The sequence below is a fragment of the Chiloscyllium plagiosum genome, unplaced genomic scaffold (genome assembly GCF_037043375.1).
Source record: "Chiloscyllium plagiosum isolate Xiang-an unplaced genomic scaffold, Cpla_swu_hap1 HiC_scaffold_24, whole genome shotgun sequence".
Taxonomy (NCBI): domain Eukaryota; kingdom Metazoa; phylum Chordata; class Chondrichthyes; order Orectolobiformes; family Hemiscylliidae; genus Chiloscyllium; species Chiloscyllium plagiosum.
In genome coordinates, this window is record NW_028270162.1 from 53529846 (window position 1) to 53549137 (window position 19292).

The 19292-nt window shown below is 56.5% G+C and overlaps 1 protein-coding gene across 2 annotated transcripts in view; it reads left to right on the top strand.

The window, feature by feature from the left end:
- ppil2 (peptidylprolyl isomerase (cyclophilin)-like 2) overlaps positions 1–19292 on the top strand; it is a 392675-nt gene that overhangs the window by 286387 nt on the left and 86996 nt on the right. For both annotated transcript variants that reach the window (XM_088000184.1, XM_043716075.2), the window contains exon 15: positions 18531–18648. In XM_088000184.1, the coding sequence (XP_087856310.1) occupies positions 18531–18648 (118 nt within the window). The remainder of the gene's footprint in view (positions 1–18530; positions 18649–19292) is intronic.

The window sequence follows — 19292 nt, forward strand, 5'->3', positions numbered from 1 at the left end:
CCGCTGCGCTCCCCGGTCACCTCCCCGCTGCGCTCCCAGTCACCTCCCCGCTGCGCTCCCCGGTCACCTCCCCGCTGTGCTCCCCGGTCACCTCCCCGCTGTGCTCTCCAGTCACCTCCCCGCTGCTCTCCCCGGTCACCTCCCCGCTGTGCTCTCCAGTCACCTCCCCGCTGCGCTCCCAGTCACCTCCAAGCTGCGCTCCAAGTCACATCCTCGCTGCGTTCCCGGTTACCTCCCCACTGCGCTCCCCAGTCGCGTCCCAACTGCGCTCGCCCGTCACCTCCCCAGTCACCTCCCTGCTATGCTCCCCGGTCACCTCCCCGCTGCACTCCCCGGTCACCTCCCCGCTGCGTTCCCCGGTCACCTCCCCGCTGCACTCCCTGGTCACCTCCCCGCTGCACTCCCCGGTCACCTCCCCGCTGCGTTCCCCAGTCGCGTCCCCACTGCGCTCCCCAGTCACCTCCCCGCTATGCTCCCCAGTCACCTCCCCGCTGCGTTCCCCAGTCACCTCCCCGCTGCGCTCCCAGTCACCTCCAAGCTGCGCTCCCAGTCACCTCCCTGCTGCGCTCCCCGGTCACCTCCCTGCTGCGCTCCCCGGTCACCTCCCTGCTGCGCTCCCCGGTCACCTCCCCGCTGCGTTCCCCGGTCACCTCCCCGCCGCGTTCCTGGTCACCTCCCCGCTGCGTTCCCGGTCACCTCCCTGCTGCGCTCCCCGGTCACCTCCCCGCTGCACTCTCAGTCACCCCCCTCGCTGCGCTCCCAGTCACATCCTCGCTGTGCTCCCCGGTCACCTCCCCGCTGCTCTCACCGGTCACCTCCCCGCTGCTCTCACCGGTCACCTCCCCGCTGCGCTCACCGGTCACCTCCCCGCTGCGCTCCCCGGTCACCTCCCCGCTGCGCTCCCAGTCACCTCCCCGCTGCGCTCCCAGTCACCTCCAAGCTGCGCTCCCAGTCACCTCCAAGCTGCGCTCCCAGTCACCTCCCCTCTGCGCTCCCAGTCACCTCCAAGCTGCGCTCCCAGTCACCTCCCCGCTGCTCTCCCCGGTCACCTCCCCGCTGTTCTCCCCGGTCACCTCCCCGCTGTGCTCTCCAGTCACCTCCCCGCTGCGCTCCCAGTCACCTCCAAGCTGCGCTCCAAGTCTCATCCTCGCCTCGTTCCCGGTTACCTCCCCACTGCGATCCACAGTCGCGTCCCAACTGCGCTCGCCCGTCACCTCCCCAGTCACCTCCCCGCTATGCTCCCCGGTCACCTCCCCGCTGTGCTCCCCGGTCACCTCCCCGCTGTGCTCCCCGGTCACCTCCCCGCTGCATTCCCGGTCACCTCCCCACTGCGTTCCCGGTCACCTCCCCGCTGTGCTCCCCGGTCACTTCCCCGCTGCGTTCCCCGGCCACCTCCCCACTGCGATCCCAGTCACTTCCCCACTGCGTTCCCCGGTCACTTCCCCGCTGCGTTCCTGGTCACCTCCAGGCTGCGTTCCTGGTCACTTCCCCGCCGCGTTCCCGGTCACCTCCCCGCCGCGTTCCCGGTCACCTCCCCGCCGCGTTCCCGGTCACCTCCCCGCTGCGCTCCCCGGTCACCTCCCCGCTGCGCTCCCCGGTCACTTCCCCGCTGCGTTCCTGGTCACCTCCAGGCTGCGTTCCTGGTCACTTCCCCGCCGCGTTCCCGGTCACCTCCCCGCCGCGTTCCCGGTCACCTCCCCGCCGCGTTCCCGGTCACCTCCCCGCTGCGTTCCCCGGTCACTTCCCCGCTGCGTTCCTGGTCACCTCCAGGCTGCGTTCCTGGTCACCTCCAGGCTGCGTTCCTGGTCACCTCCCCGCCGCGTTCCCGGTCACCTCCCCGCCGCGTTCCCGGTCACCTCCCCGCCGCGTTCCCGGTCACCTCCCCGCCGCGTTCCTGGTCACCTCCCCGCTGCGCTCCCCGGTCACCTCCCCGCTGCGCCCCCGGTCACCTCCCTGCTGCGATCCCCGGTCACCTCCCCGCTGCACTCTCAGTCACCCCCCTCGCTGCGCTCCCAGTCACATCCTCGCTGTGCTCCCCGGTCACCTCCCCGCTGCTCTCACCGGTCACCTCCCCGCTGCTCTCACCGGTCACCTCCCCGCTGCTCTCACCGGTCACCTCCCCGCTGCTCTCACCGGTCACCTCCCCGCTGCGCTCCCCGGTCACCTCCCCGCTGCGCTCCCAGTCACCTCCCCGCTGCGCTCCCAGTCACCTCCAAGCTGCGCTCCCAGTCACCTCCCCTCTGCGCTCCCAGTCACCTCCAAGCTGCGCTCCAAGTCACATCCTCGCTGCGTTCCCGGTTACCTCCCCACTGCGCTCCCCAGTCGCGTCCCAACTGTGCTCGCCCGTCACCTCCCCAGTCACCTCCCCGCTGTGCTCCCCGGTCACCTCCCCGCTGTGCTCCCCGGTCACCTCCCCGCTGCACTCCCCGGTCACCTCCCCGCTGCGTTCCCCGGTCACCTCCCCGCTGCGTTCCCCGGTCACCTCCCCGCTGCGTTCCCCGGTCACCTCCCCGCTGCACTCCCCGGTCACCTCCCCGCTGCACTCCCCGGTCACCTCCCCGCTGCGTTCCCCAGTCGCGTCCCCACTGCGCTCCCCAGTCACCTCCCCGCTATGCTCCCCAGTCACCTCCCCGCTGCGTTCCCCAGTCACCTCCCCGCTGCGCTCCCAGTCACCTCCAAGCTGCGCTCCCAGTCACCTCCCTGCTGCGCTCCCCGGTCACCTCCCTGCTGCGCTCCCCGGTCACCTCCCTGCTGCGCTCCCCGGTCACCTCCCCGCTGCGTTCCCCGGTCACCTCCCCGCCGCGTTCCTGGTCACCTCCCCGCTGCGTTCCCGGTCACCTCCCCGCTGCGTTCCCGGTCACCTCCCCGCTGCGCCCCCGGTCACCTCCCTGCTGCGCTCCCCGGTCACCTCCCCGCTACACTCTCAGTCACCCCCCTCGCTGCGCTCCCAGTCACATCCTCGCTGTGCTCCCCGGTCACCTCCCCGCTGCTCTCACCGGTCACCTCCCCGCTGCTCTCACCGGTCACCTCCCCGCTGCGCTCCCAGTCACCTCCCCGCTGCACTCTCAGTCACCCCCCTCGCTGCGCTCCCAGTCACATCCTCGCTGTGCTCCCCGGTCACCTCCCCGCTGCTCTCACCGGTCACCTCCCCGCTGCGCTCCCCGGTCACCTCCCCGCTGCGCTCCCAGTCACCTCCCCGCTGCGCTCCCCGGTCACCTCCCCGCTGTGCTCCCCGGTCACCTCCCCGCTGTGCTCTCCAGTCACCTCCCCGCTGCTCTCCCCGGTCACCTCCCCGCTGTGCTCTCCAGTCACCTCCCCGCTGCGCTCCCAGTCACCTCCAAGCTGCGCTCCAAGTCACATCCTCGCTGCGTTCCCGGTTACCTCCCCACTGCGCTCCCCAGTCGCGTCCCAACTGCGCTCGCCCGTCACCTCCCCAGTCACCTCCCTGCTATGCTCCCCGGTCACCTCCCCGCTGCACTCCCCGGTCACCTCCCCGCTGCGTTCCCCGGTCACCTCCCCGCTGCACTCCCTGGTCACCTCCCCGCTGCACTCCCCGGTCACCTCCCCGCTGCGTTCCCCAGTCGCGTCCCCACTGCGCTCCCCAGTCACCTCCCCGCTATGCTCCCCAGTCACCTCCCCGCTGCGTTCCCCAGTCACCTCCCCGCTGCGCTCCCAGTCACCTCCAAGCTGCGCTCCCAGTCACCTCCCTGCTGCGCTCCCCGGTCACCTCCCTGCTGCGCTCCCCGGTCACCTCCCTGCTGCGCTCCCCGGTCACCTCCCCGCTGCGTTCCCCGGTCACCTCCCCGCCGCGTTCCTGGTCACCTCCCCGCTGCGTTCCCGGTCACCTCCCCGCTGCACCCCCGGTCACCTCCCTGCTGCGCTCCCCGGTCACCTCCCCGCTGCACTCTCAGTCACCCCCCTCGCTGCGCTCCCAGTCACATCCTCGCTGTGCTCCCCGGTCACCTCCCCGCTGCTCTCACCGGTCACCTCCCCGCTGCTCTCACCGGTCACCTCCCCGCTGCTCTCACCGGTCACCTCCCCGCTGCGCTCACCGGTCACCTCCCCGCTGCGCTCCCCGGTCACCTCCCCGCTGCGCTCCCAGTCACCTCCCCGCTGCGCTCCCAGTCACCTCCAAGCTGCGCTCCCAGTCACCTCCAAGCTGCGCTCCCAGTCACCTCCCCTCTGCGCTCCCAGTCACCTCCAAGCTGCGCTCCCAGTCACCTCCCCGCTGCTCTCCCCGGTCACCTCCCCGCTGTGCTCTCCAGTCACCTCCCCGCTGCGCTCCCCAGTCACCTCCCCGCTGTGCTCCCCGGTCACCTCCCCGCTGCTCTCCCCGGTCACCTCCCCGCTGCTCTCCCCGGTCACCTCCCCGCTGTGCTCTCCAGTCACCTCCCCGCTGCGCTCCCAGTCACCTCCAAGCTACGCTCCAAGTCTCATCCTCGCTGCGTTCCCGGTTACCTCCCCACTGCGATCCACAGTCGCGTCCCAACTGCGCTCGCCCGTCACCTCCCCAGTCACCTCCCCGCTATGCTCCCCGGTCACCTCCCCGCTGTGCTCCCCGGTCACCTCCCCGCTGTGCTCCCCGGTCACCTCCCCGCTGCATTCCCGGTCACCTCCCCACTGCGTTCCCGGTCACCTCCCCGCTGTGCTCCCCGGTCACTTCCCCGCTGCGTTCCCCGGCCACCTCCCCACTGCGATCCCAGTCACTTCCCCACTGCGTTCCCCGGTCACTTCCCCGCTGCGTTCCTGGTCACCTCCAGGCTGCGTTCCTGGTCACTTCCCCGCCGCGTTCCCGGTCACCTCCCCGCCGCGTTCCCGGTCACCTCCCCGCCGCGTTCCCGGTCACCTCCCCGCTGCGCTCCCCGGTCACCTCCCCGCTGCGCTCCCCGGTCACCTCCCCGCTGCGCTCCCCGGTCACCTCCCCGCTGTGCTCCCTGGTCACCTCCCCGCTGCGTTCCCCGGTCACCTCCCCGCTGCGTTCCCCGGTCACCTCCCCGCTGCGTTCCCCGGTCACCTCCCCGCTGCGTTCCCCGGTCACCTCCCCGCTGCGCTCCCAGTCACCTCCCCGCTGCGTTCCCCAGTCGCGTCCCCACTGCGCTCGCCCGTCACCTCCCCAGTCACCTCCCCGCTGCGCTCCCCGTCCACCTCCCCGCTGTGTTCCCGGTCACCTCCCCGCTGCGTTCCCCAGTCGTGTCCCCGCTGCGCTCCCCAGCCACCTCCCCGCTGCGTTCCCGGTCCCCTTCCCGCTGCGTTCCAGAGTCGCGTCCCCACTGCGCTCACCCATCACCTCCCCGCTATGCTCCCCGGTCACCTCCCCGCTGTGCTCCCAGTCACCTCCCCGCTGCGCCCCCGGTCACTACCCTGCTGCACTTCCCGGTCACCTCCCTGCTGCACTTCCCGGTCACCTCCCTGCTGCGCTCCCCGGTCACCTCCCCGCCGCGCTCCCCGGTCACCTCCCCGCTGCGCTCCCAGTCACCTCCCCGCTGCGCTCCCAGTCACCTCCAAGCTGCGCTCCCAGTCACCTCCAAGCTGCGCTCCCAGTCACCTCCCCTCTGCGCTCCCAGTCACCTCCAAGCTGCGCTCCCAGTCACCTCCCCGCTGCTCTCCCCGGTCACCTCCCCGCTGTGCTCTCCAGTCACCTCCCCGCTGCGCTCCCCAGTCACCTCCCCGCTGTGCTCCCCGGTCACCTCCCCGCTGCTCTCCCCGGTCACCTCCCCGCTGCTCTCCCCGGTCACCTCCCCGCTGTGCTCTCCAGTCACCTCCCCGCTGCGCTCCCAGTCACCTCCAAGCTACGCTCCAAGTCTCATCTTCGCTGCGTTCCCGGTTACCTCCCCACTGCGATCCACAGTCGCGTCCCAACTGCGCTCGCCCGTCACCTCCCCAGTCACCTCCCCGCTATGCTCCCCGGTCACCTCCCCGCTGTGCTCCCCGGTCACCTCCCCGCTGTGCTCCCCGGTCACCTCCCCGCTGCATTCCCGGTCACCTCCCCACTGCGTTCCCGGTCACCTCCCCGCTGTGCTCCCCGGTCACTTCCCCGCTGCGTTCCCCGGCCACCTCCCCACTGCGATCCCAGTCACTTCCCCACTGCGTTCCCCGGTCACTTCCCCGCTGCGTTCCTGGTCACCTCCAGGCTGCGTTCCTGGTCACTTCCCCGCCGCGTTCCCGGTCACCTCCCCGCCGCGTTCCCGGTCACCTCCCCGCCGCGTTCCCGGTCACCTCCCCGCTGCGCTCCCCGGTCACCTCCCCGCTGCGCTCCCCGGTCACCTCCCCGCTGTGCTCCCTGGTCACCTCCCCGCTGCGTTCCCCGGTCACCTCCCCGCTGCGTTCCCCGGTCACCTCCCCGCTGCGTTCCCCGGTCACCTCCCCGCTGCGTTCCCCGGTCACCTCCCCGCTGCGCTCCCAGTCACCTCCCCGCTGCGTTCCCCAGTCGCGTCCCCACTGCGCTCGCCCGTCACCTCCCCAGTCACCTCCCCGCTGCGCTCCCCGTCCACCTCCCCGCTGTGTTCCCGGTCACCTCCCCGCTGCGTTCCCCAGTCGTGTCCCCGCTGCGCTCCCCAGCCACCTCCCCGCTGCGTTCCCGGTCCCCTTCCCGCTGCGTTCCAGAGTCGCGTCCCCACTGCGCTCACCCATCACCTCCCCGCTATGCTCCCCGGTCACCTCCCCGCTGTGCTCCCAGTCACCTCCCCGCTGCGCCCCCGGTCACTACCCTGCTGCACTTCCCGGTCACCTCCCTGCTGCACTTCCCGGTCACCTCCCTGCTGCGCTCCCCGGTCACCTCCCCGCCGCGCTCCCCGGTCACCTCCCCGCTGCGTTCCCCAGCCACCTCCCCGCTGCGTTCCCCGGCCACCTCCCCGCTGCGTTCCCGGTCGCGTCCCCACTGCGTTCCCCAGTCGCGTCCCCACAGCGCTCGCCCGTCACTTCCCCAGTCACCTCCCTGCTATGCTCCCCGGTCACCTCCCCGCTGCGCTCCCCGGTCACCTCCCCGCTGCGCTCCCCAGTCACCTCCCCGCTGCGCTCCCCGGTCACCTTCCCGCTGCGTTCCCAGCCACCTTCCCGTTGCGTTCCCGGTCACCTCCCCGCTGCGTTCCCCAGTCGCGTCCCCGCTGCGCTCCCCAGCCGCCTCCCCGCTGCGTTCCCGGTCACCTCCCTGCTGCGTTCCCCAGTCGCGTCCCCACTGCGCTCACCCATCACCTCCCCGCTGCGCTCCCCGGTCACCTCCCCGCTGCGCTCCCCGGTCACCTCCCCGCTGCGCTCCCCGGTCACCACCCCCCGCTGCGTTCCCCGGTCACCCCCCCGCTGCGTTCCCTAGTCACCTCCCCGCTGCGTTCCCCGGTCACCTCCCCGCTGCGCTCCCAGTCACCTCCCCGTTGCGTTCCCTGGCCACCTCCCCACTGCGTTCCCCAGCCACCTCCCTGCTGTGTTCCCCGGTCGCGTCCCCGCTGCGTTCCCGGTCGCGTCCCCACTGCGTTCCCCAGTCGCGTCCCCACTGCGCTCGCCCGTCACCTCCCCAGACACCTCCCTGCTATGCTCCCCGGTCACCTCCCCGCTGCGCTATCCAGTCACCTCCCCGCTGCGCACCCCGGTCACCTTCCAGCTGCGTTCCCAGCCACCTTCCCGCTGCGTTCCCGGTCACCTCCCCGCTGCGTTCCCCAGTCGCGTCCCCACTGCGCTCACCCATCGCCTCCCCGCTATGCTCCCCAGTCACCTCCCCGCTGCGCTCCCCGGTCACCTCCCCGCTGCGCTCCCCTGTCACCTCTCCGCTGCGTTCCCCGGTCACCCCCCCGCTGCGTTCCCCGGTCACCCCCCCGCTGCGTTCCCCGGTCACCTCCCCGCTGCGTTCCCCGGTCACCTCCCCGCTGCGTTCCCCGGTCACCCCCCCGCTGCGTTCCCCGGTCACCTCCCCGCTGCGTTCCCCGGTCACCTCCCCACTGCGTTCCCCGGTCACCCCCCCCCCCGTTGCGTTCCCCGGTCACCCCCCCCCGTTGCGTTCCCCGGTCACCCCCCCCCCCGTTGCGTTCCCCGGTCACCCCCCCCCCCGCTGCGTTCCCCGGTCACCCCCCCCGATGCGTTCCCTGGTCACCTCCCCGCTGCGCTCCCAGTCACCTCCAAGCTGCGCTCCCAGTCACCTCCCCGCTGCGTTCCCCAGTCGCGTCCCCACTGCGCTCGCCCGTCACCTCCCCAGTCACCTCCCCGCTGCGCTCCCCGTCCACCTCCCCGCTGTGTTCCCCAGTCGTGTCCCCGCTGCGCTCCCCAGCCACCTCCCCGCTGCGTTCCCGGTCCCCTTCCCGCTGCGTTCCAGAGTCGCATCCCCACTGCGCTCACCCATCACCTCCCCGCTATGCTCCCCGGTCACCTCCCCGCTGTGCTCCCAGTCACCTCCCCGCTGCGCCCCCGGTCACTTCCCTGCTGCACTTCCCGGTCACCTCCCTGCTGCGCTCCCCGGTCACCTCCCCGCCGCGCTCCCCGGTCACCTCCCCGCTGCGTTCCCCAGCCACCTCCCCGCTGCGTTCCCCGGCCACCTCCCCGCTGCGTTCCCGGTCGCGTCCCCACTGCGTTCCCCAGTCGCGTCCCCACAGCGCTCGCCCGTCACTTCCCCAGTCACCTCCCTGCTATGCTCCCCGGTCACCTCCCCGCTGCGCTCCCCGGTCACCTCCCCGCTGCGCTCCCCGGTCACCTCCCCGCTGCGCTCCCCGGTCACCTTCCCGCTGCGTTCCCAGCCACCTTCCCGCTGCGTTCCCGGTCACCTCCCCGCTGCGTTCCCCAGCCGCCTCCCCGCTGCGTTCCCGGTCACCTCCCTGCTGCGTTCCCCAGTCGCGTCCCCACTGCGCTCACCCATCACCTCCCCGCTGCGCTCCCCGGTCACCTCCCCGCTGCGCTCCCCGGTCACCTCCCCGCTGCGCTCCCTGGTCACCTCCCCGCTGCGCTCCCTGGTCACCTCCCCGCTGCGCTCCCCGGTCACCACCCCCCGCTGCGTTCCCCGGTCACCCCCCCGCTGCGTTCCTTAGTCACCTCCCCGCTGCGCTCCCCGGTCACCACCCCCCGCTGCGTTCCCCGGTCACCTCCCCGCTGCGCTCCCAGTCACCTCCCCGTTGCGTTCCCTGGCCACCTCCCCACTGCGTTCCCCAGCCACCTCCCTGCTGTGTTCCCCGGTCGCGTCCCCGCTGCGTTCCCGGTCGCGTCCCCACTGCGTTCCCCAGCCACCTCCCTGCTGTGTTCCCCGGTCGCGTCCCCGCTGCGTTCCCGGTCGCGTCCCCACTGCGTTCCCCAGTCGCGTCCCCACTGCGCTCGCCCGTCACCTCCCCAGTCACCTCCCTGCTATGCTCCCCGGTCACCTCCCCGCTGCGCTCTCCAGTCACCTCCCCGCTGCGCACCCCGGTCACCTTCCAGCTGCGTTCCCAGCCACCTTCCCGCTGCGTTCCCCAGTCGCGTCCCCACTGCGCTCACCCATCGCCTCCCCGCTATGCTCCCCAGTCACCTCCCCGCTGCGCTCCCCGGTCACCCCCCACCGCTGCGTTCCCCGGTCACCCCCCCCCCCGATGCGTTCCCCGGTCACCCCCCACCGCTGCGTTCCCCGGTCACCCCCCCCCGCTGCGTTCCCCGGTCACCCCCCCCGCTGCGTTCCCCGGTCACCCCCCCCCGCTGCGTTCCCCGGTCACCTCCCCGCTGCGTTCCCCGGTCACCTCCCTGCTGCGTTCCCGGTCACCTCCCCGCTGCATTCCCCAGTCATCCCACCTCCTGTGCGCGCCCGTCACCTCCACGCTACATTGCACAGTCACCTCACAGTTGCGTTCACCGTCACCTCCCCGCTGCGCTCCCCGGTTGACTCCACACTTTGGTAAAGGACGTGGAAGATATAGAATGTAGAGAAATAGATCGTGACATCTTGCAGGATGTCCATATTACAGAAGAGGAAGTGCTAGATGTCTTAAAATGCGTAAAGGTGGATAAATCCCCAGCTCCTGATCAGGTTTTTAGATTACATTACAGTGTGGAAACAGGCCCTTCTGCCCAACAAGTCCACACCGACCCGCCGAAGCGCAACCCACCCATACCCCTACATTTACCCCTTACCTAACACTACAGGCGATTTAGCATGGCCCATTCACCTGACCTGCACATCTTTGGACTGTGGGAGGAAACCGGAGCACCCGGAGGAAACCCAAGCAAACACTGGGAGAACGTGCAAACTCCACACAGTCAGTCACCTGAGGCCGGAATTGAACCCAGGTCTCTGGTGCTGTGAGGCAGCAGTGCTAACCACTGTGCCACCGTGCCGCCCTAGGTGTACCCTAGAACTCTGTGGGAAGCTAGGGAAGTGATTGCTGGGCCTATTGCTGAGATATTTGTATCATCGATAGTCACAGGTGAGGTGCTGGAAGACTGGAGGTTGGCTAACGTGGTGCCTCTGTTTAAGAAGGGTGTTAAGGACACGCCAGGGAACTATAGACCAGTGAGCCTGACGTCGGTGGTGGGCAGGTTGGTGGAGGGAATCCTGAGGGACAGGATGTACATGTATTTGGAAAGGCAAGGACTGATTCGGGATAGTCAACATGGCTTTGTGCGTGGGAAATCATGTCTCACAAACTTGATTGAGTTTTTTGAAGAAGTAACAAAGAGGATTGATGAGGGCAGAGCGGTAGATGTGATCTATATGAACTTCAGTAATGTGTTCGACAGGGTTCCCCATGGGAGACTGGTTAGCAAGGTTAGATCTCACGGGATACAGGGAGAACTAGGCATTTGGATACAGAACTGGCTCAAAGGTAGAAGACAGAGGGTGGTGGTGGAGGGTTGCTTTTCAGACTGGAGGCCTGTGAGCAGTGGAGTGCCATAAGGATCATTGGGTCCACTCCTTTTTGTGATTTATATAAATGATTTGGACGTGAGCATAAGAGGTATAGTTAGTAAGTTTGCTGATCACACCAAAATTGGAGGTGTAGTGGACAGCAAAGAAGATTACCTCAGATTACAACAGGATCTTGATCAGATGGGCCAATGGGCTGAGAAGCGGCAGATGGAGTTTAATTCAGATAAATGTGAGGTGGTTCATTTTGGGAAAGCAAACCTTAGCAGGACGTATATACTTATGGTAAGGTCCTCGGGAGTGTTGCTGAACAAAGAGATCTTGAAGTGCAGGTTCATAGCTCCTTGAAAGTGGAGTCGCAGGTAGATAGGATAGTGAAGAAGGTGTTTGGTATGCTTTCCTTTATTGGTCAGACCATTGAGTACAGGAGTTGGGAGGTCATGTTGCGGCTATTCAGGACATTGGTTAGGCCACTGTTGGAATACTGCGTGCAGTTCTGGTCTCCTTCCTATCGGAAAGATGTTGTGAAACTTGAAAGGGTTCAGAAAAGGTTTTCAAGCATGTTGCCAGGATTGGAGGATTTGAGCTATAGGGAGAGGCTGAACAAGCTGGGGCTGTTTTCCCTGGAGTGTTGGAGGCTCAGGGGTGACCTTGTAGAGGTTTATAAATTTATGAGGGGCATGGATAGGATAAATAGACAAAGTCTTTTCTGTGGGGTGGGGGAGTTCAGAACTAGAGGGCATAGGTTTAGGGTGAGAGGGGAAAGATATATAAGAGACCTAAGGGGCAACTTTTTCCACATTGAGAGTGGTACATATCTGGAATGAGCTGCCAGAGGATGCTGGTACAATTGCAACATTTAAGAGGCATTTGGATGGGTATATGAATAGGAAAGGTTTGGAGGGATATGGGCCAGGTGCTGGCAGGTGGGACTAGGTTGGGTTGGGATATCTGGTCGTCAAGGATGGGTTAGACCAAAGGGCCTGTCTCTGTGCTGTACATCTCTATGAATCTATGTATCTAGGTAAGTTTGCTTCTATTCAGGCATGTATATCTATTTTAGTGGGTTTCGGTATCGTGTAAGTATTTTTTAATGTGGCAATGTTCAGATGGGTGCAAGTATGATCAAAACCTCTGTGTGCATTGTGAAAACAGACAATGCATGAAAAATATGTGCAGATTAGGGAGAACTAGCCACTTGGATGTAGAACTGGCTTGTAGGTGGAAGTCAGAGTGATGGTGGAGGGTTGCTTTTCAGACTGGAGGCTTATGACCAGCAGTGTGCCACAAGGCTCAGTGCTGGGTCCCTAACTTTTCATCATTTATATAAGTGACTTGGGTGTGAATGTCGGAGTATGGTTAGTAAATTTACAGATGACACCAAAATTGGTAGTGTAGTGGACAACGAAGAAGGTTACCTCAGAGTACAGTGGAACTTTGATCAGATGGGCTAAGGAGTGGCAGATGGAGGTTAACTTAGATAAATGTGAGGTGCTGTATTTTGGAAAGACAAATCAGAGCAGGACTTGTACACTTAATGGTATGGTCCTGCGGAGTGTTGCTGAACAAAGAGACCTTGGAGTGCAGGTTCATAGTTCCTTGAAAGTGGAGTCCCTGGTAGACAGGATAGTGAAGAAGGCATTTGGTATGCTTTCCTTTATTGGTCAGAGTATTGAGTACAGGAGATTTGGAGTTGGGAGGTCATTTTCCAGCTATACAAGACATCAGTTAGGCCACTTTTGGAAAACTACAATTCTGCTTCGGACGTCTCCCTGCTATAGAAAGGATGTTGTGAAACTTGAAGGTGTTCAAAAAAGATTAACAACATGCTGCCATGGTTGGAGGGTTTGAGCTATAGGGAGAGGCTGAATTGGTGGAGTCTGTTTTCCTTGGAGCATCAGAGGCTGAGGTGTGAACGTATAAAGGCTTATAAAATCATGAGGGGCATGGATAGGGTGAATGGCCAATACCTTCTTCCCCAGGTTTGTGGGAGTCCAAAACTGGAGGGCATAGGTTTAAGGTGAAAGGGGAAAGATTTCAAAGGCACCTATGGGACAACTTTTTCACGCAGAGGGTGGTGTATATATAGAATGAGCTGACAGAGGAAGTGGTGGAGGCTGGTACAATTACAACATTTCAAAGGCATCTGGATGGGTATATAATTAGGAAAGATTTAGAAAGATATGAGCCAATGCTGGCAAAAGGGGCTAGATTTATTTTAGGATACCTGGTCGGCATGGACGAATTGGACCGAACGGTCTGTGATTCTATTTGACAAAACGTCTGTACAGAAGGAAACAAAGTTAACATTTCAGTTCTGTGACTTTTCATCAGGTCTGGCAAAGGTTAGAGATCCAATAGGCTTTGAGCAAGGGATGGTTGGAATAAGGACAAAAGCAAGGTCTTTGACAAGATAGAAGACAGTCGACCAAATGGCAGTCCCCCAGGGTCAAAAGGAATGGAGATTGGACAGGAGAAGAAATGACATTGTAATTGGAGGAGAAAAACAAACCAAGTGGACACAACAGTTTATGACCTGAACTTGGTGACGACCCTTGAAGGCTGTAAAGTTCCTAATTGAATGATGAGGTACTGTTCCTAAAGTTTGCATTGGGCGTCAGTAGGAGTGCAGAAGCCCGAGGACAGAAGTATCAGCATTACCTTTCCTTATTTCTGATTTCGGTTGCTAAAACCAGCTTGATTATAAAAGTAATGGACAGTTTGATGTTTGTCAGACCTGACTATTCTACTCAGTAGCATTGCCCTTGTTATTAGTCTAGCTGTGAGGTCACTTTATGGGTGTTTATCCTGAGTATTCTTATCAAATTGGAATCCTTGAAACAAAGCCAGGTCCCTGCAAAAGTCATACTAGAATAATTCAAAATAGCACAGCCATGACATTTACTAACAGATTGGCGGTCTCTAAATTTCATTTTCAGAATATTACTGTTATTTCCCACTATCTTTGAAACCTGTGATTAGATCTGAGGTTTTGGCATGGAACTGCAGGCCTGCAGTTATGTTAACTTCCCTGCATTTAATTTTTAAAAATTTCTCTTTATCTTTGCATGCCCTCCATATTATCTACATTCACCATGGTTGGCTTGCTAATCCATTTTAATCATTCCTTTGTTCACTGTTGAAATAATTTGCTTTTCAAAATGGCATGTTTTAAATTAGGAAACTAAAGTGTAGGGCAGATTCACCCTCCAAATGTTTGTATCTTTTCATATTCACCACAACCAACCCAATTGGGGATTTATAAACCTCTTTATTGTACACTTGTATCTTATTATCACATGCCACTATTGTTATAGAAAAGAATATTGTCCTATTTATTATTAGTAAACTGCAAAGTACACTATTAATAAACGTAAGTAAAAGTCACATCAGCTCATATACAGACCAATGCCTACTTTCTCACAAACTCTGAACACCTACCTTTAGTGACAGCAACTACAATGTATTCTCTAAATGTATACCAACATTTATCAAACAGAGTTTTAAATACTGTACTAGGCAGTTACAAACCATGAACATCAAAGTTTACTTTAAACCGCAATCAGAATGGTAACTGAGAAGATGTTCATGATGAGCAGTTTTGCACCCTATTAACTCTTCAGTGATGGGATTAATTCATGGGGTTACATATGCTGTTAATTTATTTTATAATTAACTGCATTGTTAATTGCTACAAGCTTGCAAGTGTTTAATCTGTCTGCACTTCTTTGGCAAATTTCATATCTAGGAAAATAGCATAATTTTAAGGATACATTTACAAGACCCCTGTTGAAAATGCAGGAATTTTTAGGTAAATTGCTGGACAATTTGTGCTATTGTATTGTTAGTTTTACCAAATCTGGTAATCACAACAGCTTGCTCTGAGCCTTACCAGTGAATTTATTGGTTCTTAGAAAACTGTTGAGTTTGCAATATGCCCATCTCAGGCATTTTGGAGCTGGAAATTCATATCATAGAGGATCCCACTGATGCATGGTTTTAGAATCCAGTGGAGATGTGTGCTCTTGCTCCAGAATTCTTTCAAGACCTCTTCTTAAATGATTTTTTATTTGTTTTGATAATGTCATGTCAATGTTGCTATCTGTTAATGCTGGAAGATGATACTTTTCAATATCTAAACTATTTTGACACTCAGAAGATGGTTCAGTCAAATGCAACCTATAGAAAATCTCATTCTGCAATATAATAATTGTGTATTTTGAGATGTGGTGTGAGGTTAGTATGAACATGAGATCACATGAAATTGAATCTGGAGTAGGCTTTTAGGCCTTACAAGCCTGCTGCACCATTCAGTCTGATCATGGATGATCATCTATTTCAATTTCACATCATTTCCACAGTTTTCAATTCAATTAGAAACCAAAAAAAATTATTGATCTTTATCTTGAATGTGCTCAATGAATAGGTATTGACAGCCTTCAGTGGTAGAGAATTTCAAAGATTTACAATATTTTTAGTGATCAAATCTCTTCATAATCCTAAATGGCTGGTCCCTTATTCTGAGACAATGTGTCCTAATTCTAGATGCCCCAGCCAGAGGCAACATCATTCTGGCAACCATCCTATTAAGCCTTTGAGAATTTTACCTGGTCAATGTGATCATCACTCATTCTTCCAAGTTCTATGGAATATAGTCCTTGACTACTCAACCGATCCTCACAGTACAATTTCCTTATCACAGGAATCAGTCTAGGGAAACATTATTGCATTCCTTACAAAGCTAAATAATCCTTTCTGTGACAGGGATGCCAAATCAAACATTATTTCATAGATTCATAGAATAGAATCAGTGTGGAAACAGGCCATTTGGCCCGACAAGTCCACACTGACCCTCGATAGAGTAACCCACCCTGACCCATTCTCATACCCTATTACTCTACATTTACCCCTGACTAACGTACCTAACCTACACATACCTGAACACCATGGGCAAGTTAGCACGGCCAATTCACCTAACCAGCACATTTTTGGATTGTGGGAGGAAACCGGAACAACCGGGGGAAACCCACGCAGACACAGGGAGAATGTGCAAAGTCCACACAGTCAGTCGTCCGATGCTGGAATCGAACCCGGGTCCCTGGTGCTGTGAGGCAGCAGTGCTAACGACTGAGCCACTGTGTCACCCATTAAACAGATTCGGCCTGTAAAATTGTGGTAAAATGTCTTCACTTATGTCTTGTCTTGAACAAGCAAATAAAACTCAGATCCCTTTATAATATAGACCACCATATAACTTACTGTCCAAGCTGCTGTGCCTAAATATTAATGTTCTGTGATTTGTGTACAGAAACACGTTTGTGTACCGGTTCTTCCCAGTCTCAACTGTTTTTGATACTTTTTGTTCTAAAGTGAATAATTTCACACTTCCATGCATTATATTTCATTTACCATGTTTTTGAGCACTCACTCAATTTCTACATAGCCCTGTGCAGACACTTTGCACACTCACCACAGATTACCACTGTATCCTGTTAGCAAAAACTTAGGTACTTTGGGATACTTTGCATTCAGTCCTCTCAGCTAAACAATTGCCATAAGTTAAAGTAGCAGCCTTGGGAGAGAAAGCGTGCTTTTCATCATGTTTTCAGATGTTTTCCTCCTCGAAGATTTTCTTGCATATCGATTTTTTGTAGACTAATTGATGGAGATTAATTGCTATGATTTGTCAACAGTTCAATTATCCTTATGTCATGGAACCACCAGGATGACAGAAGGTGATATAAATGGGCCATGGTGTTTTTTTAAAGCATTCCTGATGAAGGGCTCAGGCCCAAAATATCAACTTTCCTGCTCCTCAGATGCTGCCTGACCTGCTGTGCTTTTCCAGCACCACACTCTTGACCCAGTAGAATCATAGAACAATTCTAACACAGGAGTAGTCTAGTCAACTAATTGAGTCAATTCTGGACTTCTGCAAGAGTAATTCAGTCGGCCCCACTGTCCCCTCTTTGCCCCACAATAGGTCTGCCATCAGCATTCTGTCAGGCAGCATATTCCACAAGAGCACATGAAATAAGAGCTGGATTAGACAATACAGGCCATTGAATCTTTCCAGTAAGTTTGTTGAAAAAGGATTTCTGTTGATCTGTTCTAATTATTCTGTGCTTTTCTCAGTCCATTTATAAGTCTTCTTTAATAATAGATGCCAGCATTTCACCAATGACTAATGTCAATCTAATTTCCTTATAGTCCCTGGTTTTCTCTGTCCCTTCTTTCCTGAAAAGAGGTGTTACATTTGTCCGCCTCCAACCTAGTGACCTTTCCTGAATCTAAGAAATTTTGGAATACACCAGCGAAGGTATCTACTGTTCTTTTAAGAGCTCTAGGATGTGTGTCAGCAGGACCCAGGGATTTAATAGATTTTAGTTCCATAAGTTTATCCAATACTTTTTTCAATTCATATTAATTATCTCAAATTCGTCACTCTTTTCCCCTCTTAGGTTGCGTTCAATTTCTGGTATGCAAATTGTATCTTCTACTGTGAACAATGCCACATAATGTCCCTCCTGATAATTTCTACAATCTCCACTTCTATTAAGGAACTAACATTTACTTTAGTTATTCTGTTCCTTTTTATCCACTTGCAAACACTCTTAAAATTTGTTTTTATAATCCTGATTAGTTTACTCTCCTGTTTTTTTTGTCCCCCATTTGGTGGACCTATTGTTTCTAAAACAGTCTCAATCCTCAGACTTGGTGTTGTACTTTGCAATACTATAAGCTATTTGTTTTAATTTGATACAATCCTTAACTTCCTGAATGAGCCATCTGGCTGAATCTATCTTAGTGTATGTTTGTTTTGTAATGGACTAAAATTTTGTTGACTTTTGAATTGTTATGGACTAATTGTAGTAATTAATCTCTATAAATTATTGTACAAAAGATCTAGACAGAATTAATACCATTCATGGGCAAAATTTGACATTATGTAGCCCCATTATAGCCTCAGTGTGCAGTGAAATACAACTGACAGATTGTCAAGTCTGACAGTCTTCCGGCTAATTGCCAACATTTATTTGGTGAACTGACACCATGATTTATCAGAAAAATTCATTCTCAGAATCATTCTAATGTATAAGAGTGAAATTACAGTTTCTAGTATTTAAATACTGCAGCAGCCACTAGAATTAGAAGGTTTTGGTAGGCACCACCTCTTTGGCATCGATGGAAAGCATTTACAAGTGTGACATTGATGATGTTCTTACAACAGCCATTAAGCTAGTATTTTTCAGCCATGTATTCGAAAACAAAACAGTACATTTAAAAGTGCATCATCGCATTAAGCATCTAATTAGTGGTTACTCTTATGCTTTGACTTCTTAACTTGATTATAATCATTACTTGGAAGAAACAATGATATATGTCACTTTAGAACATTTCTGACATTCCTTATCCACTTCCATGTTTGGGAGAGCATCAGTATAGACTTGTGAGACTGAAGCATTCCACTTTCCCTTGCAATAATTCCCAAAGTCAGCAAAGATATTTCTTATGCTCATTGTGCACAATGTGAACTGCTTGTTATTGAAAGCCCCAATGATAAACATGGTGATATCAAAGGCAAGATGCTGTAAATTGAAATAAAAACTAAATATATTAGAAAAGCTCAGCAGCATCATTGGAGGGAGAAGCAGAATTCATGTTTCAAATTTATGCACTTGCATCAGAACTTTCTACCAATATGTTTCTCCCTGTCTTCCTTCAGGTGGAGAGTCATACTGGGGAAAACCTTTCAAGGATGAGTTCAAACACAACCTCTCGCATTCAGGGCGAGGTATCCTCAGCATGGCCAACTCGGGACCCAACACCAACAAGTCGCAGTTGTAAGTAATTTTCCAATGGCTTCTATTTACTCCAGTCCTTCAAGTCAGAAGATCATTGCAAAGTATTTTGTTGGAAAAACATTAAAAGCTCAAAAATATACAGATACTATTTCTTAATCGATTAGGCATGCATTGTGCAAAACCATAATTTTATGTTTAAGTAGAACTGTTCTACCTTTTATGTATACAGGATTAAGTAAGGAACTACATTGTAAGGCTGTAGGAAATCTGATTCTCATTTATCACATGGCAATTCCTTTACCCACACCCAAAATAAAATCTTTAGAAACCTTGATACATAACCATAGAATAATACACAGCAATAAAGCTTGTTTCACTAAATGGATAGGATTATTAGGAAATGTAATGAAAGAAGTGAGTTCAGTGTTGGGCTCCACATCTCTCTCAAAACAACCAAATTGGAAGCCATTATAATGTCATTAAGTTTCGCAGGATCAGATCCAAATGTTTAGCATCTTCATTCAAAATGCAGAGGTGTCTTCTCTGCCACAAATTGTCTAATCACAAATATAATTCGCTATAGGAGAGCAGATTTGTTTTGAAGCCTATAGCACCATAAATGGAAGCCGCTTTAAGTATCAATATGTAATGGCCAGAAAACGTTTGTTTAGTAAAGTAAAAGT